This window comes from Wasmannia auropunctata, unplaced genomic scaffold (assembly GCF_000956235.1).
Source record: "Wasmannia auropunctata unplaced genomic scaffold, wasmannia.A_1.0 LD336088.1, whole genome shotgun sequence".
Classification (NCBI taxonomy): Eukaryota; Metazoa; Arthropoda; class Insecta; order Hymenoptera; family Formicidae; genus Wasmannia; species Wasmannia auropunctata.
Genome location: NW_012026802.1, coordinates 2,087,068 through 2,113,026, shown reverse-complemented (window position 1 = coordinate 2,113,026; position 25,959 = coordinate 2,087,068). Strand labels below are relative to the sequence as shown.

Below are 25,959 nucleotides of genomic sequence, written 5' to 3'. Positions count from 1 at the left end.
GAGAGAGAGAGAGAGAGAGAGAGAGGGAGAGAGAATACCTTTGGCCAGGCTAATTAATGAAGTAATCGACGTAACCCCGCCTTGGCTCCTCGGCTCTGCTTAGTCACGGCTGTGAAGTGGTCTTGTTTCGACGTCGCCTACGCGGTTAGACTACCGTCTAGCACCCTTGCCGCATCCCAATGACTCGGTATTATGCCGTCCGTTGATCAGACAGTAGTCCGCAATTAACAAGTTCGCGGTGAGGTCGATTCGATTTGAGTATGGTACACAGAGCGTCATAGAAACATAATAACAACGATAACGTAAACACACGATATGCGTCTCTACTTTTAGGTACGGGATCACATTGAAGTATGAATAGAAAGTAAGAAAAGAAATTAATGAATTGTTATTTATTATGTGCTCTGGGATGATATCCCCTCAAGCGCCAAAATCAACACAATCAGTACAATAGCAACTGAGAGAGAGAGAGAGAGAGAGAGAGAGAGAGAGAGAGAGAGAAGAGAAGAGAAAAAGGGAAGAGACGTTTTAAAAAAAAAAAAATCTTTGTTGGTCAAAAGAGTGCAATATTTTCCCGTCCCGTTTAATCGATACCAGCTACTGTATCAAAATTTCAAGTCCATTTCATGAGTCTTCGCGCGCAGCATATGACATTCTCGCGTACGCGAGAACGCGTCGTGCGATATTCCGCGCGAGGCTGTTCCTCGTTATCGCGCCCATTGTTACGGCATTAGCATTGTTATATAATTGTTATGGAGGAGGGATTATATTCCCGCAGCGTAACGTGTATCGCGCGGTGGATGCGCGCGCGCGTGCGGGCTTCGACGCGCGATATAACAAAATGGGGGATCGGTTGGCCGATATATCATCCGCGTAACGAAGAATAATTGGATACGCCGTAATTAATGGCGCGCGCCCGCCTGCATTTCGAAAGATCTTCGTGCCGCATCGACGGCACGGCCGCGATCGCAAAAGAGCGGGAGAAAAATCTGGGGGAGGCTGGGCGGCGCCGCGCGGCCTGTTTGCCGGCTCTGTACGCCGAACCGCAGAGAAAATAGCTGCCGGATCGACCATATTTCTGTCCGAGCGTAACGCTGGGAAAGAGAAACGTCGCGCTCGTATAAACGCTACCTGCCCCAGGCTGGATTATTTTTGTGGGCTGCGTTTCGACATCGATACCGATGGGAGAGGGCAGGGTGGAGGCATCGAGCGATTCGACGCAAATAATTTTCTCTGAGGGTCCTCTCAAAGAGCGATTTGTACCGATTCAGCGGCTATACAGGATGTCCCGGAAAAAACCGGTACGATATATCTTCGAAATGTCGGAGGAAGGTAATAACGAAAGGGCCGACGCGCCTAATCCAACCTTTGCGAGGGAAAGCTCGACTTTGTACAGTGTTTTAAAATCTGTGATTTAATAGCATTCGAGCGTCCGAAAGTTCCGAAAAATTTATAGTTTATACAATACTAGTGTTTTAAAATAGTTAAATTTTTATTTTCAAAAAGAGAAAGAGAAAAAGAGATAGAGCGAGAGAGAAAGAGACGTTTTAACAAAATCTATAATTTTTTAGGACATTGAATAATCAGATTTCTCATTACCTTCGCTAGCTTTTATTAACCGAAACGATTCATTTTCAAGTACTTTCAATTTTAGTCTGTCATTTTTTATTCATCGGTTCTATTTAGAAATCTGGGATAAACACGGAATAACTGGGATATCTTCATACTTCAAGAGCATTAACATTGGACTTGCGTTCCCATTGCGCGACCGGCGTATCCGATTCCCCATCTTATCTCGCGTATGAATGGGAGATGAATACGTTCTGCGTATCAGATAAATACGATTCGTAATCAGACGCCCACATGAAGCGCCGAATGCGCGCGGCGGATGAACGATGTCCTCCCTCCAACTTCGCAATTACAATGCCGGTCCCGTGCGCATTACCCGTATAGCTGCGTGGGATATTTTCAGAAAGATGGTTCAGTCGTCTCCCCCCAGCCCCCGCGACACGACTGGCGTATCTCACTTACCTAAATGAACGTATACATGGCAGCTTGAAGCCGGTCCTTCCACGGCGACGCGGCCTCTTATGAAAATATTTTATTCCGCAATTTTGCCTCATATTTTTTTCATGAGGGATCACTTCCCTCGCGTTTATGCTTCGCGTTCATACAATTCTCGTGCGCTACGTGCAAATGGAGATATACTTTTGAAAATGTAGAATTTGTATTTTGCTGATTAATTATGATTTAACCATTCAGACTTTTCTGACGAATCAACTGATTATCGAATGTCTCGAAGGGATTCTTATAAGAGTATCGCTCTGTATATTCAAATTTAATCCAAATTAATGATATCTATTAATTATTTGAGTACTGGTTACAAGAAACAGAATATTAAAAAAAAACGGTTTTTTCATTTTCAGTGACATTTTAATTTTACGATAAGGGAGAACGCGCGGCGACGTTATCGGTGCCGTCGCGATTAATCTTGCGAAAATACTGTGCCCTTCAGAATGATGCCTGATGTCGCGACATCGCCGCGGCGCATTAAAATTCAAAGCTCCGCCGTTATTTGCAGGCAGCGAGCGTTCCTAACATCCCGTGCGTATCCGAAGTCGACGATGAGGGACAACGTAAAACCACTTTGCCAACTCTGAGAATTTTTACGAGAGCGTCCGTTAATATTCAATACGTCCAGCGCGGCTCTCGAGAGACGCTCCGTAAATCCGCTAATGACGAAACTCGTGCGAGCAGGGGAGGAGGGCCAATCGAAAGTTCGAACGCGCATGGTCACTCGGCTTTAATTAGAGAATTCTCATCTTTACGCTCTCGTGCTCGCGATTTTTCAACAAAAATTTTTCCCCTCGCTTTTCTACAACATTTTGCAACTTGTTACATCCATTGCTCTTTTTTCCGCTCCCCCCTCTCGAAAGCCACGACGGAACTGATCGCGGAAACGCGATCGACACGCTCGATATCGAGAGCCGTTGCGTCTTTCAGAGCGTAAAATAACGCCTCCATGAAAAAGTCGTCTCAATTAGCCTTAAGGGTTTCTTACCGAACTCGCAATTAGAGTTTAAATGGCCACAGGACTACAAGATATATACATATATATATGTGTGTGTGTGTGTGTGTGTGTGTGTGTGTGTGTGTGTGTGTGTGGGTGTGCGTGTGCATGCGCGCGCGCGCGCGTGTGTGTGTGCGTGGGTGTGTGTAATACTACAGCAATCCGGTCTTGCGGACAAAGTGTACCGTTTAAACGGACTACCATGGCACCCGCCACGCTCACCGCGAGCCACGGTAAGAAATTTAATATCCGCGTGCAGAAGGATTATTTAAAGTGCCCGCTGGCTACGCTATCGGTAAAAAGTTTTTGAAGTAAACCATACTTCCCCCGTGCTTCCTCGACGTCGGCCAGGATTGCTCACCTCGCTCGCAGTTCTGCTAAACCGTCGCTGTTCTTCCGACAAGTCTCTCAAGAATAACGTCCAAGTTATGTACGGAGTTATTTGCGAAATTTATCAATTATTTATCAATCTTTCGCGAAGCGAAACGAAACGAAACCACTTTCACGCGCGAACGCGAAAGAAATGTAAATGACGTGACGAATATTACAGATGAAAATTATGCGGTAATAAATGTATGTAAATGGAGTAACTGTGGGGAAAAAAATGTGTTTTTTTAAAGTTCGTTATTTGCTATTCCCCACGAGAAAGATCGACGTTCAGTAGTTTGGTCGGGACGTTAAGCGAAATCAACTATGTCGCGCGAGATTATGCGGGGATTGTCTCTCGCTTGCCACTGTCTCGAGAATGCCATTACGTCTACGGCGATGAAGCCATTACGGCGGGGCAAGTACATGTCAGGAGTATTTTTCTATCGACGCGAAGCGTCTTTGGGAGCGTCGACGAGCTGGGCGCCGCGCCGAGGAGACGATGAGTTCCAATCGATTGCCACTTGTCATTCGCATATTCGTAGCTGTTCCACTCATCCGCCGAACAAAGCGTGCGCCTAACGTGTGTGTACGTGTAGAAGCCGATGCAAAAAAAAAGGAGGGAAAAGAGTGGAAGGAATCAATAAAAGCATTTACTCTACCTTCAAAAGAATGGATGGAAGAAAGAGAGAAAGATAGAGAGTGAAGGGTGAAGATAATGAACAAGAAGAGCTGAAAAGACAGAGGGAGAGGGAGAGAGAGAGAGAGAGAGAAGCCAAATACCGGGATATAGGGATGTAGGGAAAGGGGAAACAAGAGGGCGAGCGCGCCAGCCCGGTTTGATTTCGCCGGATGGGTTCGCAATAACAGTGCAAATTATTATTCTGCTCTCATCCACATCGATCGATATGTCGCTCCGGATCTGTATATTGCGTGGCTATGATCTGGAAACCGACACCGCCGACCTTCCCTACCCGTGAGTAACCCGCGGAATTAACCCAGGCAAAGCAGGACAGGGACGTGAGAGACGATGAAGAGACCAAAGAGAAAGAGAGAGAAAGAGAGAAAAGCAGAGGGAAGGAGGAAAAGGGAGACAGAGAAAGAGGGAAAAAGGAGAGAAAAATCCCAAAGAGAGTGTTCATGGAGCAGAAAAATATCGACAGATCCCACACATGCATACGTACATATACGTGCGCGCACACGACGTCGCTTTTAATAACCGATAATATTTAACGTGGGCCGAATTCAATTTGTAGGAAAAACAGAGGTACGCTGTTTCCTCCATCGTGGCATTCGATCGTCGACGATCGATTTTGCGGCGGCCGCATAAAGCGCGAAATGAGCGCGCGTCCTTTTTTCTCTCGTACGTAGAAACATTCTCCCTTACCCTCTCTTCGCTGAAATAGGTACGCCGAAATATATTACTTCGCCACGCGTTGAAACGAGCCCAACGAGATTGGCACGCGCTCCTTCTGCCGTTTCGACGATTTTCCGTAAGGAGATCGAGATAGAGCGGAGGTAGAGCGTTTTCAGGCCCGTGTCGTTCGAAGATCCAGAGATTTTCCGGAAGAAATCCAGTTTTTTGGAGGTGCAAATGAATAGCGATTATACACGTCTCGTTTCTGGTACAATTTTATCTCAATCAAAGTTCCGCAGGTTCCGCGGAAATGTGCGATAATGTTGAAACGTTATCGAAGTTGCGCTCGTTGCGACACATTCTGCTCATAATTATTACCCAAAAACGATATCCTTAGAATCGCCGCGCGTTGTGACAACTCGAAAATCCGCGCGGACGGGATAAATGATATCGCATCGCGTTGTATATCAAAGGTAACGCGTGAATTTATACCGATACACCGCCGCGGCACGGGGAGGGTGGGTGACGGCCGCGTTCGGAGCGCTCTGGCGCTCCAAGCCAGGAAAATATTGAAAAATTGACGGACGCACGCTGCTACACGCGCGCGCGGGCTCTGTAGTGTTTAATAATGGATAATATTTGATACCAGATCCGCCCGAGGGCGGGCAAACCCCCTCCCCCCCCTCGGCCCTTCCCGCGTGGTGCCCATTCGTCAGTGCGATCCGATATCAACTCCTCCCGCAAAACAGTTTTATAACAAAAATCCAAAATAATAGAATGACCCTTTCAGGACCGGTTAAATCGCGTCTCCCTTATGTTGAACTTTTTTCGTCGATATATTTTACCCTTGTACGCATGTTTCGCCGCATACGTTTCGACGTATCATCTCGTTATTATTATATTCGCGCGTTTTCCAAGTTTAAAACGTGTATACATGTGTAAAGTATACATGTCTTTTTAAAAGAGAATCGTTTTGTATGAATGAGAGATAAATTTTAGAAAAATCTGAGAAAGAGAAAGAGAGAAGTTTTCTAATGTGGACAGTTGGACACACGCAAGAAAAGTGGAGCGGTATAATGGATTTCCAATAGTAAAATTGGCAGCAACCGGTTTTAAATTTCACATGTATGCCGGCGAATATTACGCGTATATATTTACTCTTTAATGATGTTATAATAGCTGTTAATTTTATCATTGGGAATTTACGTTGCCCGATTTACGTAAACGACTTTGATTACTCCACTCGACTTTATATCATTGTCGGCGTTTCCCTCTGATATTTTCGCGGACTTCCTAAATCAAATTATCAGCAAAATAACGATTTCGCTAATTATCGGTAATGTCAGGTCTTAATTGGGCGAATCATTGGCGTATTTTGCGCCGCGCGTTATCATAGGAGTATTTATTGCAGCCGGACGTGCTGTCCGCAGTGAAAGAGTCCGCAGCGCAAAAGCGGGATAATTCTCTGGGTATCGAGATAATAAATTACCCTCGGACACACACACACACACACAGAGAGAGAGAGAGAGAGAGAGAGAGAGAGAGAGAGAGCAAAGTGTACACGATTGCGCACCGCGCTGCATCCCTTTTATCGAAATGAATATTGTAATTTCCAACCGACTTTCTCTCTGCCACGCCAGCTTCTCCCTTTTTTCCACCCTTTCTCCTTTTGTTTCTGTGTTACGAAACCCACGGCTTCTGCCACGATTTATGCCGTCGCTTCCTTCGGCTTGCGAGAAATTTACGTACACGTAAAGCGGCAAGTTGCAGTTTCGCGGACCGCAGCGACAAGGGGATGGCACGCGCGGCTTTCCCCTGTAACAATAATTCTCGTCCGTCAAAATCTGTACTTGAAACCCAACAAAATAATTTCTCACGCTTGATACAATCGCTTTTCCTCTCCGATACAATTAATTTCCATCCGTCCGAGACTCCGTGTGTTTAACAGGTCGCACGATTAAGAATTAAAGATAACATTTTTTCATTGTACTCCCGCGATAATGCAAATTTTTAATCTCGCTATTACATTTCATTTAGAGATTTCGTCGTTACTCGAATGTACTCTAAATTACATTTCGAGCTTGTGTGCCAGCGGTTTTTTTCCAACAAAACATCCCGCCCGATAAATTCGCAACGCGCTTCTCCGCGAAGCTTTTCAATTATGAATGCTGCTGCGTACATATACGTATCTCTCAAGTCACTGTCTCCCGTTCTATTTCTCTCTCTCTCTCTCTCTCTCTCTCTCTTTCTCTGTATCGATCTTTGCTTATATACGCGTATATATGCACGATCTTTGTATCAATAGTGATACGTCACGTCAAACATTCTATCCTATGGGTTACTGCCGGCACATCGAATGCGTATATGTATATCGGAGTGGTATATATCTGACAGTCGCGAAACTCCGTAGTATTTGCGTCTACTTCGTGAAACTCGAGAAGATATAGTAATTTGAAGCTCTCGTCGGCCTCGCGAGTGTTTATTCCGGAAGTACATATCGCGCTACCTGCGACCGGAACATACGTGGAATATTCATAACGCTTTCTCTCTCGCGCGCGCGCCTTCCCACCGTTGTAAATGACTTGCAAATGTTTCGCTAATTACAATAGAGTCGGGCGGGGGAGCTCGCTTTAAGCCCGCTTTAACGAGTGGCGTCGAAATAAAACAACGGGGGCGATGGAGATGTGTTCTCCGGTGAAATGACCGCTCTAGAGAGATCTCTGCATTCATTTATAACACATGTATGCATATATATGTTTTTTAATTGTTATTACAGGCGGGAGCTTCAGCGAAGGAAGGAGGAATGTGAGCGTTTTTTGAAAGGCAACGAGAATTCTCTGGTACTCGTCGATCCTCGCATCAACAAGGTGGCTCAATTGATCTCGGACAAGGAGAGACGTACGTAGCGTTCTTGACGTGTATGCCGTATCGGTTTTTTTTAAATCAAATTTGACGTGCGATCAGCTCGATTTAGAGATTCAGCATGTATCAGTCATGTATACACGTGGGAAAAACCATGTACCAGCGCGTAAGCCGCGCCGCGATCAACATGAAACGGCGTTAGAAATGCGAATTTCCAGAATACGCGGATTCGCAGAATGCGAATTGCTCCAACTTAGTAACAAACTACTGATTATCCGCGAACGATAAGATATATTACGGGCGCCGTATGCTGACGCATTACGCTGGCAACCCGGGGAGTTGTGCATATTCTCGCACTCGGCGAGTGGTGCGATATGCGGGCGCGTAACGTTATCACGGAGGCGGTTCTAAGTGTAATCTGCGGGGATAACAAGGAGGTTAGCGAGGCAAGATTGGCGTCAATATCGTTACCGGGACGCGCGCGTGCAGGAGGGAGGGAGAGAGAGAGAGAAAGAGAGGACGGGAGAGCGTGAGAGGTGCCGGGAGGTCCGCAATAAAGGCGGGCGTAATAATGTCGCGCGCGATGTCGTCGTTCTCCTCCTACGTGTATCCGGCGTCAAAATGCAGCAGCCATTCCCGGATTATGCGCCCCTCGGTATTGTCTTGCGTCTATTGACTGCCTTAGAACGCGCTAGAGACAGTTTCCGGATAAGTCATTTTCGAGCTCGTCAAGTGGAATAAGGAGCCGCGCCCGCTGGATGGCCCTCTTGCGTGCAATAAGAGTTAGAGCTTGTGTTATTAACCTGGCTGCGATGTATACGCACGGTTTTAAACGTATACCTGAAGCGATACGGCACGGATTATCGTCGATAATCCTCGCAGAGGCGAGAATCGGAGTAGAGTTAATCAAATGATGAAAATTATACCATATAAATCGTTCGGAAAGAGAACTCGTCAGCGCGCGGATGAGCACGTGCAAGCGCGATGTGAAGGAGAGAGAAATGTGAGCGGCGAGGTATACACAGCGCAAATCGGATCCTCGGATTATACTCCGTATTAAGCCGTCGCCGTCTTTCGTCTCCTGAACTAATTACCCGCGTTCGCGACGAAGACACCTGCGCGCGTAACGTAGACTCCTCTATCGCGTGTGCTTCGGCCCGCGCGTCATAAACATATACGTGCCTGCGAGATGGAAAAGTGACAGCGGGCGAGATGGAAAGGGATAGATCGAGGCGAAAGAGATAGTACGCGAGCGAGAACGAAGCAGTCACCACGTATATTCTTCGCGGAAATTCTGCTGCGGTGACTTCGCGAGCGATATCGAGTTTCGCCCCGTCTCGTAGTCGTCGCGGCATTGTCGACGAAAATCCTATTCACCGGCGCGGCGGCGGCGGCGGCGGCGGCGGCGGCGGCGGTGGCGGCGGCGGCGGTGGCGGTGGCGACGGCGGCGGCAAGCGCGATTCTACCTCGCACAAAAGCCAACCGTTGCCACCCCCGCTGCTGCCGCCACTGCCACCCTCCGCCACTCCGCAAAATATGTGATTCGTGAAGCCCGGCTTAAGATCCCCCGCGCCGGAACCTCCCCCCCTCGTGTCGCGTAAACTTGCATTCTCACCATCCATCGCGGCTTGCCACTCTCTGGATGGACTTAACGACGCTGCCATCACCGTGCGCGCCAACTCCGTCGCTAACCTCTCCTCCCGCGAACATTTACAAACGACAAACCCCTTCCCGCCCGATCGAACGCATCTAAGAGCTCAGGCGAGAACAACGTCACGTTCTTTGTTCTTTGCAAACACTCATTCGTCTTGGAAGCACGCCAATCGCGAAAATCACGATGATTTATCAGAGCTGTTATCCTCTCTCGCCTGTTGGAGGAGAACTAGACTAACGCTGTCTGAACGCCTTGCTTCTAGCAACAGTAATTAACAACAGAGAAAATTAGAAGAGAAAAATCTGAAGATTAGGAGAAATTGAGGAGTCGACAGAAATTATTTAATCAAAAATTATTGTGTACATGTAAATACTTGTCCTCTTCATGACAATCGGACGCGGGTCGTTATTTTACTCGAGCGATCCGTTTAAGCGGAACGCTCGCGTTCCGTCAGCGCTCTCGATACCTAATATTTTTCGCGTCGCTCGCGATCGCGTTATATGCACGTCGTGCACGCGGATCGCGCAACTCGTAATTCTATTCACCAGGAGGAGAGCTCCGAAAACGCGGGGGCGAACTCGGTTAGTTCCCGTTTTGTAGCGCGGCGAGTTCTGTTCCCCGATAACGCCGCCGCGCTATTTATCGGCTCACGCCCGTGAGCGCTTCTAACCGATGCATGTAACCGCGTTCGCGTCGTTCCCTCCCAAAGAAGCCGCGCCGTCGGCGGTGGGAAGGAGGAGGCATGCCGAGAGAACGCGGGTGGATCCGAGGGAGAATGGCAAATTGAATCTCGCGGAAGCGTGTCTCGACGAAGCCGGGGCTCCCTCTGCGGAAAACGACACCGTGTCTCTCCATACTCTTCCTTCCTGCCCCTCCCCCTCTCTCTCTCTTTCCCCCTCCCTCCCTCTCCTCTTTCCGAGATCGATGGGGAATCGAGTTATCGGCCTTAGTAGATCGAGCGTACCTGCGCCGCGTTAACCCACGAAACTTTATTGGCAATGCGCCGCACCGCGCGAACCCACGCGTGCCCGGACTCGCGATCGCTCTGTGAATTCCGTGAAAATCGACTCTCCCTCGTTCTCCTTTCTCTCTCTCTCTCTCTCTCTCTCTCTCTCTCTTTCTGTGTGCCTGTCTCCGTCTTCCTCGGGTCTCTCGAGCACGGGTACTCGCGAGCTCAGTAAACCTACCCTTGCCCCCGGAATGAGAAACTTCTTCCTCTCGCGGCTTTCCGGTTTCCGGTGAGCGAGGGACGATCGGCGGAAGTGAATCCAGCGGGCTTTCCCGGCCACGACGACCGTCTGATCCACGGCCGTGTGCCGTACCCGGGACCCTGATACCCGCGAACAGGCGCGAAAAATGAAGCGTGTCGGACGGCTTGGAGTATTTTGGAGGTCATAAAGAGAGATTTCGATGGTATCGATAAAAATATACGGTAACTACAGAACTTTGATCGTCTAAGAGAATTATTTATATCTTTCAGATTACGTGAAAGAACTCAGAAACTATAGCCATGTAGTGTGAGAAACATCTAGAGAAATAATGATAAAATAGCATTGAAAAACGTATTTATCGGTAACGTTGATTTTTATTTTTATTTTTATTTTTATTTTTTTAGAACAAACGGCACCTTTGACGTATACAACTGCAGGTTTTTCGTCAGATATTAGATATCTCGAACGTTACAGACAACGCATAGTCAATGACGAGAACTCAACACCACGTTGGACGTAAAGATCGATGAAAAATTGCAATTCTCCGCGGATTTTCCTTCGTCCGCCCCGTGTCCCGCTCCTCCTAGCCTCCTCCTGATTAAAAAACTGTCGGGCTTGTAGTTCGGTAATTCAGTTTGACAGTCGAATATCCAGCCACTCGTCCGGATGACGGACGGTAGAAGGGTAACCGATTGTTGATGTCGAGTCTCAAAACGGCGCGACGTTTATACGAACGATGCCGAGAAGCGGGAGACAAAAGCGCGCGCTTTATTCCATATCGAGTGGCGGATTCGAGTTTCTATGGTCGGATTAACGCTGCGCGGCCCGCCCTCTCTCGCTCACTCTCTTTCTCTCTCTCTCTTCCTCTCTCTGCCTGCCTTTCCCTCCCCCTTTCACCCTCCGTATCTCTCTCTCTCCGTGGTATCGGTGTACGGGCTTTATGTTTGATTCTCCCGGAAACTTCTGGCAAGTTGCATTAGGATTGAACTATGCGCGCGGGCGGTATTGATCCTTGATAGTTCGCAAGCGCCCAGCAAGAATATAATTCGCGATACCGAGTAACGAGCTTAATCTAGCAAGTCACTCTCTGCCGACTATCGATCTCTTGTTGCCGAGGTATTAGCGTCCGACGTACATTAGGCGTGTCGAAAAAAAAGAAATCCCGCGCGCGGAGCGGGAAGCGTGGCGCAGGGGTGGCAGCAAAATCTACAATAAAACGTCCAAAGGCTTTCGTTCCCTTCTTTATTATAACTTTTCCCAAGACTTCATTTGTAAAACAGAGACTAATTAATCCGATAATAAATCAGAATGTTCTCTGTTCTCCCCCCGTGACGGGAGCCAGGTCGGCTTTGGGCTCGATGCGGACTATAGATTCGATTCGGGGTTACGCGACGGGTCGCGACAGGTAAAGCGCGGCGCCGCGCGATCATTGGCCCAAAAAAATCCGCGAACCCGTATACTGGAATGTTTGATGAAACGTCGGTCGGACCGGTTCGGCGATCCGGTTCCGATCCGAGCGACGTCGAATCCGTGCGAGAATGCGACCGCGCGCGCCGGGTTGAGAAGCGAAACACGGGGCCGGCTATGGTTTCCATGGTAACCCACACAGTCGATTTTCCCGGGAAACGCTTAATTCAATATTCCTTTAGAAGACAGGCCGCCGCATATATATAATACACACACACACACACACACATATACATTCAAATATATATTTATATATGAATATATATACAAATATATAATGTGCGCCGTTGACGATGGACTCGGATCGCGTCCTCCACGCGAATCTGCATCTTTTGACAAAAGAAGAGCCCCGACACTTCCGCTTCCTCCCTCCCCTCCTTATATTAGAATACAGCCACCTCGGCGTGCCGATCGTAACTGTGTGACGTATTGTGTGATAACGCCCATTTTAACATACCGAAGATCATCCGACCGGACGCTCTCTCCTCGCCCTCGTCCTCCTCGTAACGAGATTCGTCTAGACGCGGATAACTCCATTGGGCTTCTTCTATCTCGGCTCACCAACCCTCTCTCGCCCCCGCGCATCCCAAACTCTCGCGCATCACGCGATTTCACTTCGTTTGTCGAACGCGCGCGGGAGAGTTACTCGTAGAATAATAAAAATATAATTCCCCTCTCCTGGGCGCCGGAAAGAGCAGATTCTCTCCGTTCTCCGAGCCCTCGTCGATTTTCATTCCCTGCGAAATCGTATTTTCGGAATATCGATATAAGTGATAGAATACCGGCTTCCTCTCTGTTTTTCTCTCTCTCTCTCTCTCTCTTGAATCCCGTCAATCGTGATCGAGTACAGGGAGATTTGCGGGAACAATCGTAACAATTCCAACCGAATTTTTAGGCGCTTTTCGCAGATAGTTCTTCTAGCGGGTTTACCGCGCGCGTTAGCGCGCATCGAATCTATATTGGAAAATAGTCCTCTTCGACTCCGGTTCGTTTGAACCGGTGCTTTTAACGTGAATGTGCAATCACAGGGAGCGAGCGGCGATAAATCAGAGCGGAACACTTTCCGGTTTTCCTCGCGGATTCGCTCTACGTAGGAATGCGTCGATAGTGTTTAAATCAGGTGCGGCAAGCGGCAACCACCCTACCGTCAGCCACACAACGAGAGGGAAAGGGCGAGGGTATATATATATATATATAGACGGGTAGGTGGGTTACAAACTCTTTGCAGGGGGCGAGGTGGAGGAGGGGGAGGAAGGGAGGATAAATCGAGCCGAAGAACAAAAAGACACTTTCCAATTACGGCGAGGGTTCCGGGGCCTCGTGGCCGGTGTAGCTGACGGCCAGTTAGGTACAAAGAGACGAATCGACGTCGATAACTTGGCGCGCGCATCATTTGAGCGCCAAATACCATGTCGGAAAATATCGGATTTCCCGCGTAAACGAGGCGTGCCGTTCAGCGAGAAAGACAGAAGGAGTGGAGAAAAAGAGAGAGGCAGGAGACGACAGGCCGTCGAACAATTCCATGCATTCGTGAGCGTGCGTGAATCGACGGATGTATATGCGGAAACGATATTATTTTGCTGATGTATTTCGTGCACGCAACCGAATCGGACCATTGTTGATCGAAGGGTGTCTCTCGATCTGGTCTGCCTCGTCCGAGGCAGGCCTGCCGCTTGAGAATACCATCATCAGAATCCGCGACGGTCGACGTCGCTGTCGAATCTGCGCGTATATCGTGCGAAATAACATTGCAAAGTTTCATGAATTATTTCGGTGAGAAACAATTTAAGTAAAACGATCTTACTCTGCGTAACATCAAATTACATTGCTTTAGCATTTATTAAAAAATTAATTAAAAATTTTGTTTCATAATTCTCCTTTGTGTTATCCTATTCATGAATTGATAAAATTTAAATTAGTATTGCATCTGATTATAGTAATAAATATTGCGAATTTATTTATGAGTAGAAATTTCTAATACTACTGTTTATTGATACTATTATTAATTGATTATTTTCGAATGACGTTTAAATTAAAATTATATTGTTATTACTGAATGTAACGATAATAATAAGTAATACGCAATAGATATATAAATAAATGTGGTACGTTTATCATGTATAAATATTGTATTAAATGGAAAGAGAGAGAGAGAGAGAGAGAGAGAGAGAGAAAAAGAGTATATTCAGAAATATATATTTCAATGTAGGTTAATCGTTTCACCGTAACTTACAATTTTAGTATTATTGAAAATCCTTATTCGCAGCTAATTTTAAACGTACTGTCGTACAGGAAGATACATCTGTGTGTCTGACAGCGCTGATCTAGATTCGCCCTCGGAGCGTTTGATGCCGATTTGCGATTCGCCACGTAACGTATCCAAAAGGCACGAAACATACTCGCCGTTATTTCACGAACGTTTCATGATGCGAGAGATACGATTATCGAATTCCGGATAAAAGCACTCCGGGCGCGCTGAGTTTAATTAGATTTTTATTCGGGGCGCTTTATCGGAGGGTAATAAAATAACTGCGCGAATATTTAGCGATGGTACCGTATTTAGCGTCGGAAACGGTCCGGCCCCCGATTTATTTACGCGAGTGGCCGTATCGCAGCGCTGGCAATTAGCGATCAATCGATCGGAATTAAAAAATATGAAATTTTGATCTCTCGCCGATAACTGTGATTAATGGCGAGTAACGCCGATCATCGTGGAGACCGGGGGATGATGGACCGGCAGCGCAGGATTGATTGCGCGCGCTCTCGACTGCATATTTTATTCGTATAAATGCCGCTTATGCATCACTGACGGACGCTTTAAAAGCACTGATAGGCAAAAAAAATAACTATTTTTCAATTTTATTTTGTAGTAATGGCGGCGAGCGGATATTCTCAGCTACGCTTTTCAGAATAATGCTTCCTCTCCCTCTCCCCTTTCTCTCTCTCTCTCTCTCTCTCTCTCTCTCTCTCTCGTATATATACGCAGGTGAACGAATAAAACAACTCGACTCGCGGAGATGAGATGCCTGGAATTTCTCAGGAAGTGGCAAAACTTTGTTTGCTTCGTGGACTAAGAATTAAATTAAAAGACGCATCGTGGCAGAGAGCATCCACCGGTCGTCTGGTCGCATCACGGCGATATATTACTCTTCCACTCTCTCCATCTTTCTCTTTTCCATACCGCTCTCTTAATACTCATCAGATTGGATTCATTTATCTCCCTAAACTTTTTAGAAAATCTTCCCGATTCGCCGAGCCGTTAACGCTAAGCGGTGGGAATAAATTGAAAGTCTTTTCTCGACCGGGGAAAAGTTCCGTCTCAGAACAGTAACTTTGCGTGCATCAACTTCAGTAATTAGCTTTATATTAATTAATAAATTCTCTCGCAGTTACGTCCGTCTTTCTTATTCGCCGCACGTACACGGCACATAGGAATACTCCAAGCGCCCTTAATTTTAATGGCGGAATACTTGATTTTCGGCGTGGACTCTTTTCTCACGGAGCAAAATCTCGGGAATGGTCGAGGGATTGGAATCTTCCAATATGCATATTTGAAATTGAATGAAATTCTGATAAAAGAATCCTCTGATGAGATAATTTTTTTTTTAACTTAGCAAATTTCCTTGCATTCTAATAGAATCTGAGACGCGTGAATCTTGCTTCTATATTTCAGATAATTGCAAAAAAAGATAAACTATCTCGAGATGCATGATTCCAATAATATATATATATATATATATATATATATATATGTATATAGAGAGGCATTATTTCGTGCTTGTCTAAAGCCTGAATGCGAGCCGAGGCTACGCCCGACTAATTGATCGTTAAGAGCATCCCCCGGCTGAGCCAGTCCGGACCGTTTCGCGCGCTCAAACAGAGACAAGCGCTTCTTTGTTTTCGAACGTGGAATTCTAGCACCGCAAAGCGCCCCTCGAGGGCTCGTGGCTTAAGCCGGAAACGCGCGATTCGAAGGGTTCGCCGGTGCAGGTGCGGCCGTTCGTAGCTAAACTTCATTTACTTCGGCCCGCCCCGCCCGCATGAGTCTGTAACCACTCACGAGCCTGACTACGGCCCAATCAAATTAGAAGAGCGTTCGAAGTATCAGCGTCGTTTGCCGCAAATGCACTCGTCTAATTTTTTGAAAACCGGCTACGCGAGCGCATCGCGGAGAGTTCGTAATATATCGGCCTGAGTGAATAAACTTTCGTGACGTCGTAGCCAATTTTTTGTAAGAATTTTTTAAGAGTCAATTTTCTACGCGTTTATTTTTTCCGAACATCTTCCTTAAACTCGATCCTGCCAGCGGGATTTGACTCGTTCCCGCTAGTAATTTATTTTCCATCAATAATTAATCATTCTTCCTTCTAAAAAGAAACTAATTATATTTATTATTTATGTCTTAATCACATTATAACTCATCGCGCTCTCCTCATCGCAGTGCCGCTCCCTTCGATTAATCCTCAATTCGTATAACATGATTTTTTCATTATCTGAGATGACGCCGGTCTGGAACGTTAATTTTTCAGAATTCGCTAACAGAAAAGCAGTCGAAAACTTTCGCTTTAATCCTAAAACTTTTCGCTCTTAATGAGAAAAAACAAGATAAACTCGAAAAGAAAAGAACGGTCTTTTTCACGAATGAAATTATTTAATAAAGTGTTCTGGACAGTGCAGTACGTATATTTTTGGATATTAATTAGGTAGCGACCTCACGAATTAGTCAAATAAATGATATTATCACAGTTGAACGATTGTCGGTTTGTTAATTTGAAAATAACAAAAAGAGATCGCAACGGAGATTCTTAAAATGATTTAAAACCATAGATTCTTCCTGAATACAAGTCAATATAAATTCACGTTATCCACGTGAAAATTGTGCGCGTGCGCGAATGAATATTTTCTCCATTCATCGTGCGCCGTACGTTCTTCACGGTAATCGGCCCGCCGGATCGTAAATTAGTAAATGGATCCTGCAATTTTAACGCCGCGCGCTCCGTGCCCGTCCGCAGGCATTATTCCCGCCGCATATTTTTTTCGACCAACGACTGGCGCGACGTTTCGTTAACTGTAAAAATGGGGGGGAGAAGAAGAGGAAAAAAAAACTTCGAAGTCGCGGGGATGAAATTCGAATGAATACGACTCGTCGGTGATATTATTCCGTGACGTCCGTGACGGCAAGACGAAATATTTGAGAGTGCAAATGATGAGAGTGAAAATGTGAGGAAAGGAAAGCATAATCGGATAATGTTTTTATAATATCGAAATGAATATGATAGAGGATCGCTTATGGTCTTCTCGAAATTAACGTTACAATCATAAAAATTGTAGTATTACGAGATATATTAAACTCATTGTTGCCGTGATAATTAATAGATTATTTAATAGAAACTTTAATAGATTTTCCATTGTCGCGAAATTCATTAGCTTTTATCGGAAAATTCTCAACTTTTATCTATACGTTCGACGAGGAGCAGAGGAGGGCGGGAGGACTAAAGGTTAAAACGCACTTACCAGACGAAGCCGGAGCTTCGCACGATATCGTCGTTTCCAGACGGACCGTGATTAATCGGTTGGTCGTGTGTACACATCCCCCTTCGGACCGTAGCAATTTCTTCCATTCATTAGAACACCCCACGGTGGGCAGCATGCCACACGCGAGCGTCGCGGCCGAGATAACCGGAAATGGCGTTTCGCGCGGGATTGCGGCTTGTTTACACATTCTCGTTAACCCGGAGATCCCTTGCGGGAGTCTTAAATCATGGCGGAACTTCCGCGGGGCCGCCTGTAAATCGGATTAACTGTAAAACGAAGACCCGCTTCATTGAGCTCCGTTATCGGAGACACGCAGCACGATGCCGAATGGAATTCCGATTTATCGCGATTGAAGTCCTGTAATTCTAACGATAATCCTGGCTCGATATCCAATCGTTAAAAATCTTTTTCTAAATTTTAACCCAAATATATACACTTAACAAATATATTACTTGTACGCCTTTAAAAAATTGATTTGTAAATATATATTTCAAAGAAAAATCACAGCGACTGCGACAAAAAATATAAACAATTCGATATCTCGCAGATTTTTCTCAATCACATTCAATCGTCTCGGACGTTCGAACGAAACGATTCCGCCTCCACTGAAAGCGTAAGGATCCCCAGCTTGTCGACGCGATTCGGTCGGAATCATTGCGGCTTTTGCCCGCGGAGTTATCGGCGATCTCGGTGGAGCTCGTGATCTCGATCGCGGGACTAAGGCCGAGGTAAGATCGCTGCGCTGTCGCGCGCGACTTCTTCACTCTTCTTCTTTTTCTGTCTCCTTTCTTTTTCTCTCTTTCTCTCTCTTTCCTGTCATCCTTCCTTATCGCACACGTGCCTCGTCACGATGAACCGCCGCGTCAGCCGGCGCGCGTACTACGGCCCGTAGAGTAGGCCGTAGTACACGATCTCTCTCTCTCTCTCTCTCCCCTCCCCCCCTTTTACCTTCGCCCGGCAGTTCATTCATGAATGGCGGAACGTGGCCGAAACTTTTCGCGCCGCCAATCCAACACACCGCGCCGCCGGGGCCGGGTGGAAATCGACGCGGAGGCGCGGGACAAAGAGCGCGCTACGCGCGTATCTCGGTCGAGTATCCTCGAGATAACGCGTGTGTATGCGCGCTATAGAGAGTGCGAAGGGAATACATACGCGCGCGCGCGCGCCCGCGTATACCGCCGAACGATATCCGAAACGCTCGGAGGCGAAAGAGCGAACTAGAGAAGGGTTATTTTCTCGTTTTGCCCCCTCGTATGGAAAATCCGCGGCGAAAAAAAGAGGAGGGAAAAAAAAGCGAAGCCGCGCGCTTTTCCTCCCGGATTTTCGATGCTGGTTCGCGGAGTACCGCGCGCACAGCGTGTATATATCCGACGAAGCTAAATATGTACATCGTGATGTGTTGTTGTATTTTTACACGTATACCTTCGACGTGTATCGCGAAAATCCTTGATCTCTCGCTCTCCTCCCGCCCTTCTCCTGTTGTCTCATTTCGCGAGCGCGTTCTATGTTTATTAAAGAGCCGGTCTTTGAAATATCGTGTATGTAGGTACATACTCCGTGTATCCGTTAATAGAGATCAAACAACTGTCGGGGAATCCGCGTATCTCCGCGATATATATATACACCTGCCGTTCCATTAACTTGGTCAGGGCAAAACTCACCCTAAGAAAACACTGTGTTGCGTCTTCGCAGGCAGCGGCGGTAACAGTGGTGACGACGACGACGACGGCGGCGGCGGCGGCACGCCGTTAAATGGCGCCGTTAATTCCGAGCTCCGTTGGTCGTCCGGCGCCCTGGAAATCCGTGAGACCACGACGGCGGGTAAACACGCCGTCGCAACCGCGGAAATACATCCGGGCGATATTCTGTTAGTCGAGCCGCCGCTAGCGGGCTGTCTCCTGCCCGAGTTCTACGGCACCCATTGTCAGCATTGTTACGCGAGGTGAGGAGAAAATTGCCGTCGGGTTCTCTCACCCGGGTCCTCTCTTTCCTCTCCTCTCTCTTTCCCTCCTGGATTTAATGGACACGAGCCTTGGGCGACACGTAATCCACCGTGTGTAGCTTCTGCTTTGTCTACGTGCGCGGCAAGCCCTCTCCTCCTCCGTCCGTCCCCGTTATCCACAGCTTTTTACGGATAAACCCGCGACGGCGAGAGAGAGAAAATGGATTTCATTAACCCGAGCGACGCCCGGACGGAGGCGCGCGACGAACGACGTATGCGGACGGGAAAAACTCGTTATTACGCGAAGATAAAAGCCGCTTGCGCTGACCGAGCCGCGAAAAATTTGAGAACGGCACGCATGTTTAAAGGCCGACATCCGAGGTCGGATTGCTACAGACTGAGCGAGTGCGAACAAACGCGAACGAATAGCTTGTTTCATTGAGTGCGAATAGCCACGCTAAAGTAGTTTAAATCTAAACATATCAAGAAATAACTTATTTGTAAATTTTCAAGTCACGTTGTTTGAATATTTTTCGTAAATTTGTCGTTTAAAATGTAAATTTTATTCGTTTATTCTAAACTAACTTCGAGATTCACGACGTTTTACAAAGCAACTTTGTAAAATTCGTTATATTTGGAACGTATTACTCGAGATATTGTTGATCGACCTAAATTTACCTGGATTGAATCGCGGCCTCCGCACGGCGATAGTTTCCCCTCGGTTTTTATTCGTCAATTTACATAATTCGTTTTCTCTGGGCTAACCCCGTTCTCCTTTCGATCGATTTACCGAATATCCGGGAAATTTTTAGACTAGGAGCACCGGTCGGATGCCCGAGCTGCAGCTGCGTCGCCTTTTGCGGAAAGAAATGCAGGGATACCGCGATGGCGACGTATCACAAGTACGAGTGCAAAGTCCTGGCGTTGCTGATAGGTAAGGGCATGAATGAACGGTGCATGGTATAATGTAAACAGCGTTTGATAACAGATGTAGTTTCAGCGGACATTGTGATAACAGTGACGTAATTTTAGCTTTCCTGTCTCTGCCTACACTTAAACGGATTTAAACTTCTGCCGCAAGTTCTCGCGACGTTGCGACGTTTGCGATTTTAAGAAGATTAGTGATGATATTTTTCATAAAAAACCATCTGAAAAATAAAGTCTACCAAAAAAGATTCACCGAAAATTTCTTTTCAATATATCTATAAAAAAATGTAATTTACGCCTCGATATTCTTTCCCTAAAATAATACTGTATGTAAATTTCTTACAAAGATTATCCCAACGTGTACGTATATCAAACGCATTTGGCACGGCAGTTAATGGCCTTCGCGATGTGATAATTAGCGAAATAATAAACTCCATCGTATTCGTCGAGGTACATTTTTCTCGCTAAAGTAGAAACAGCGCTTTACACACGCGCCGCCTGGCGCATTATCTCGAGCGCCCTACGCGGGCCAAGGCCCTCTTATAGGGTAATTACAAGCCGCTCTTAAATTCCTCCCCTCAGGCTCGGGCATGAGCGTGCTTAGCATGGTCGCTCTTCGGATGGTGACGCAGGAGGGCCCGCGGAAGTGTTTGAAGATCTACGAGGAGTTAAAGAAGAGCGACGTGGAAAGGATCGCGACGTCTTCGGCTGCGTCTGCTACGACGACGACGACGACGACGACGACGACGACGGCGACGCCGGATACGCACGGCATGAAATCGCCGGCGTGCAGCAAGTCGGCCAAGAGAAGAATCAGACGGAGGAAACTCAAGGAATCCAGACGGGGCGAGGAAATTATCGAGACGACGGCGGAGAAGGGCACAAAGGAGCGTCGCGGGGGGGTCGACGACGAGCGCGTCGACGTGGCACCGTACAACTTGGTGACGCACGCGGACAGACGGACGAGCAAAGACTTCCTGGAGAGATCGCTGATGGCGGCCTTCCTGCTCAAGTGCCTGCAGAGGGTCGGCTTTTTCGCGCGTCCCACGCCGGACGACGGTACTTATCGTCGGCCACTTTACCGTAACGTAACGCCGACTCCTTCTCGCGAGGGCTGTATTTAACTTTCGGGATAATTTACCGGAGTATAATTGAGAGAAAGAGAGAGAGAGAGAGAGAGAGAGAGAGAGAAGGGGGTGGGAAAAAATGTGCTTGCTCGCGCGGAGGGTGAACTTTTGATTCAGCAGATTCTCCGCGCGGCGCGGCGCGGCGCGCGGCGGCGTCCGTCCGCTCGCGCCGTAAAACCGTAATTTTAACAGCGTTCAGCGGAAAGAGTCGCGGAAAGTTTTTGCCGGGAAGCTAAGAATAGGGGGAGAAAAGAGAATAGAGGAATGCACAGAACGCGGAGGGGACAGGGGGAGGGGGGAGGGGGAAGGGAAGAGGCTACACTAATATCGGAAACTTTGGCGAGTTCGCAGAAGTCCCGGGAGTCGAGGAGATCACCGTGGCCGCCCTGCTGCTGAGGAACCTGCAGCTGCTCCAATTCAACGCCCACGAGTTCTTCGAGACGCGAATGAGCGCGGAGCATCGATTTCGTGGCAGCCGACCGGTCTACCTCGGCGTGGCGATTTATCCCACGGTCGCCCGTTTCAATCACGACTGCTATCCCGCGGTGACGAGGTGAGCATTGGGAAAGACAAACACATTCTTCGGCAAGATACATTTCTCTCTTTCTCTTTGTGGGGGGGGGGGGAATCAAGCTTCTTGCAAAGAGAGGTAAGCCTTAACGCAATCGTCGCGAGCGATCGGTTCGTCGTTGCTCTCTCATCGTCAAAGATGGATATCTTCCTGTGAGAAAAGACACGCTCCTTCTCAAGAAAGCGTCCAACTTTTATACACATTCCGCGCGCGACCTCGTCGAACTTCGCGAAGTGCGCATGACTCGTCCTGATTTGCATATTAATAACGTCGCGACGTTAAAGAGTAGAGACCGTAGACGTAGAGACCCGGCGTGAGAGGTAATTAGTATAACCAGACGGTACACAATCGCCTGTGTCATCGCGCGCGAATTATTAATCGACCCGCGACCGCCCGCAGTCTGTTAAGCGAAGTTTCTCCCGGGGCCCTTCAACAACTTCCCGCGTTTTGTCGCCGGAAAACTCCCATTGTCTTTCCGTCAAAATAAATTCTCTCGCTCTCTCGTCGAATTTACATGCGTAAAGATCCGAGGCTCTTATCTTGCGCCCGCGAGATCGCTCCGCGGGCTCCTCCAAGAGACCCGGCTAAATCGACGGAGAAACGAAATAATCCATGCGAATTCGATTCTTTTAAATAAATCATTTTAACGATACTCAAGAGAGGGACGATTGTTCGTTTCGAAATAAATTATTTAGCGCGCCGAATCATTTAAAAGGTGTACAATGCAATCGGAGAATTAAGTTTTCCTCTGGGGGAATATATCGATGCTTCTCTCTACTGCGAATCTATTAACGCTAATTAAGTACGTGGATTTTCGGGCAGCACTAAAGCGCGTCTGTGATGACTTCGTGGGTCGCGGCCATTATACGCGAAATTACACCGGGCGCGCTCATTATTCCGTAATGTCACAAACTCGTCTGCGCTACTCTCGGTACGCGAGCGGAAATTGTTACTGTTCACGTTATTAACGTCGTCGAGGGGCCATTGTGATGATTACGATTATTATTTCATTGCAAAGTGATTGCGTCACACCCCCCCTCCTTCCCCATTTTTCGATTTATTATCTCGTACACTTGATAATAACTTCCGTTTCGTATACGGACTGGTTAACGACTTTTAACGCTTTAATATTTGGACACGTTTGTCATCATCGTGCATTTGATTGAGGTAAAATATCTAAATAATGAAACGGGAACCTGCGCCGCGCTTTTATACAGAAAAAAATGCAAAATGTACAGGTATATATTAAACAAAAAATATAAAATATTTAGTGTCGGGGAATATACATTTTTTACAATTTTGTTTTTTTTTACAAATATTTGACATCCCTCGGAAAAGGAATAATTTAATTTACTACGCGAATTTAGTACTTTTAATTTATTAACGCCATCTATATTAGATATAGTCTTTTAGTTGCAATTAATTGACGTATAGCTATCATGTAAATACCGAAGCAGAAGATTTGTACCTGTACTTCCGATTACACTTCCGACGGACGCGTGTGTTAATTTTCGTTACGACGCGCGTTAATTAACAGGATTATTAGAATAATCCTCCTTCTGTCGGGATCGCAGATACTTCGTCGGCCGACATATCGTAATAAGGGCGGTACGCGGTCTGCGGCCCGGCGACGTTATTGCCGAAAACTACGGACCGATATTCACGAAGAGGACCCTCGCCGAGCGTCAAAGGACACTGGCGGGCAGGTATTGGTTCCGATGTACGTGCAAAGCCTGCGAGGAGGATTGGCCGCGCTTTGAGAATCTGACGAACGATTCCGTCAGGTTGAGGTAAGTCCATTTAAATTCTCCGAGATCAAGCTCATTAACGAAGTAATTTAATTTAATTAAACGAACAATTGTATCGATACCGCCCGCTTAAGTTCTCCTCCGCTCTCTCTCTCTCTCTCTCTCTCCTCTCCATCTCCCCCTCCCGGGCTGAATCTGTCTCTATGTCGACAGATTAGCGAGGTAATGTCTGTCGGAAGTAATGCGAAAAGTTATTCATTAACGTTTTAGAAATGTCCGCGCTTCGTGTTGCGGCGCACGTTTTAATTAAGACAATTAACGGTTTCTTTCGCGTCGTTTAATCGAGAATCTTCCCTCTTCTCCTCCTTCCCGGCTTGAATGTCGCGGAAAGAATCGAGGGATGTTGGTAAACCGCGGGTAACGAGTAAAAGAGCGCAAGAATATCGCGCGGAAGGAATAACAAGCGACCAGAAAGGGAGAGAGTGAATGCGTGAAAGAGAGGGCGAGGGGAGGAGGGGGGGAGAAGAGGAGGGGGAGAATAGAGAGAGTGAGAGAGACTTAGCAGATGTTTTTCGAGATCGTTAAAAACCGCAAGTCCTGATGAGGCGAGTTCCTCAAAGGGAAGAAGCGCCTGTACCGTAAGGATGCTCCTGTCGTCAAAGGTACTTCTGTTCGTCGTCGTAAGATTCTTATACCAACTCCAACGACACGGCCAGGTGCTTTTATCAGTTCTGCGGTAATTTTCTGGGTAGTAGCACCACTACTCGTTACGTTGCGTCTTTTACGTCACAACGGCGCGCGCGCGCGCGCGCGCGGCACCGCCCGACGGTATTTCTCTCTCGGAGAAATAAACCACAGGGGGTCCTCTTTGAGAACGTCGGACAAAAGTTCAATTACGAGTAATTATTTCATCATCACGCTAACGCAAATGTAATTCTTTTAAGTGCGCGTCTCCGTCGACGTTTCCGAGGGGTTCTTCCTTTGGAGGGAACGATTTAATACCGACTGAAGCATCTTTACATCTCGCAATTTTTTTTCTGACGTAGCTATATCTGTAATTACATTCGTATTAGCAAGCCGTATGGATAACAAAGCCACGTTCCCCAGATAATCTCGAACGGAGTTTGCTTCAACAATGTTCTAATTTCTTGTTACTTTATTAAATGTACATAAATGATATAAGAGATGAAAAAATTACGATCAAAGATAATTTCGTTACTTGAGAAGGAAAACATTGATTCCAAATTATTATTATTAAAAGGATTGTGATTTTGGAATTCTTCTGCAAGTCAAAGATTATAATAAAGACTATTATAATTTACGTGACATTTTTTAGCGTCTTAAAATACCATTTCTAATAGGGGAATTTTGCAGTATATAGAGCTTAATTACGAAACGAAAAATATATACCTCAAAGCTTCCGATGTAAATTATAATTCGATTTGATTTCGATAACTTGATTTTTATCGATACCGTAATAAAATCTTCGCGACGAGAGAAAATCCGCGAGATATCCTTTTGACGTTTTTCCTCCCCGAGGTGTCCTACGACGGGATGCGGCGGACTGCACTCGCGAGCCCGGCAGGGTAAGCCGATAAAATGCTCGGGCTGTCAAAAGAAAATCTGCTTGGAGGATCGGCTTGCGCGCCTGCGGGAGTGCGAGGCTCTCTACGACCGTGGATTGGCCGACATGGAGGACGAGAGGGTCGACGAGGCGATCGGGACGCTCTGCGACGCCCTGAAGAGATTTCACCAAGTCGCCGGTCCACCGCATCGGGGCACACACCTGGCCGAAATTGCTTTAAGCTCCTGTCTGGCTGACTGCGGAAATACTTGGCGACCGGCGGCGGCGGCGCTTTGAAGAGCGCCGCGCAGAGCGGAGGAGGAAGCCGACTTGAACGGATCCTGTAACCACGCGGGTCGACCGCGGCGGCGGCGATTCCCGAAGATGTCCTTCCGAATAAAAGAGGAACGCGTTTGATCATACGGACGTTGGACGTTGGTCGGGCCAATTTGGCCGGCGCACTCTGCGATACGCTGAGACACGTATACCCGCCCAATATTCTGTATCATGTTTCAGACGAAAATGTATTATTGTTTATCATGTTTTCAAATATATAAT

The 25,959-nt window shown here is 47.0% G+C and overlaps 1 protein-coding gene across 1 annotated transcript in view; it reads left to right on the top strand.

Moving 5' to 3' along the window:
- The window catches only part of LOC105448264 (SET and MYND domain-containing protein 4-like), a 32,793-nt gene extending 6,834 nt beyond the window's left edge, over nucleotides 1–25,959 (top strand). The window contains exons 3-9 of the mRNA XM_011686757.1: nucleotides 7,570–7,695; nucleotides 19,231–19,464; nucleotides 20,277–20,398; nucleotides 20,974–21,450; nucleotides 21,870–22,071; nucleotides 23,664–23,879; nucleotides 25,377–25,959. Coding sequence (XP_011685059.1) covers nucleotides 7,570–7,695; nucleotides 19,231–19,464; nucleotides 20,277–20,398; nucleotides 20,974–21,450; nucleotides 21,870–22,071; nucleotides 23,664–23,879; nucleotides 25,377–25,698 — 1,699 coding nt within the window. The 3' untranslated portion in view covers nucleotides 25,699–25,959. The remainder of the gene's footprint in view (nucleotides 1–7,569; nucleotides 7,696–19,230; nucleotides 19,465–20,276; nucleotides 20,399–20,973; nucleotides 21,451–21,869; nucleotides 22,072–23,663; nucleotides 23,880–25,376) is intronic.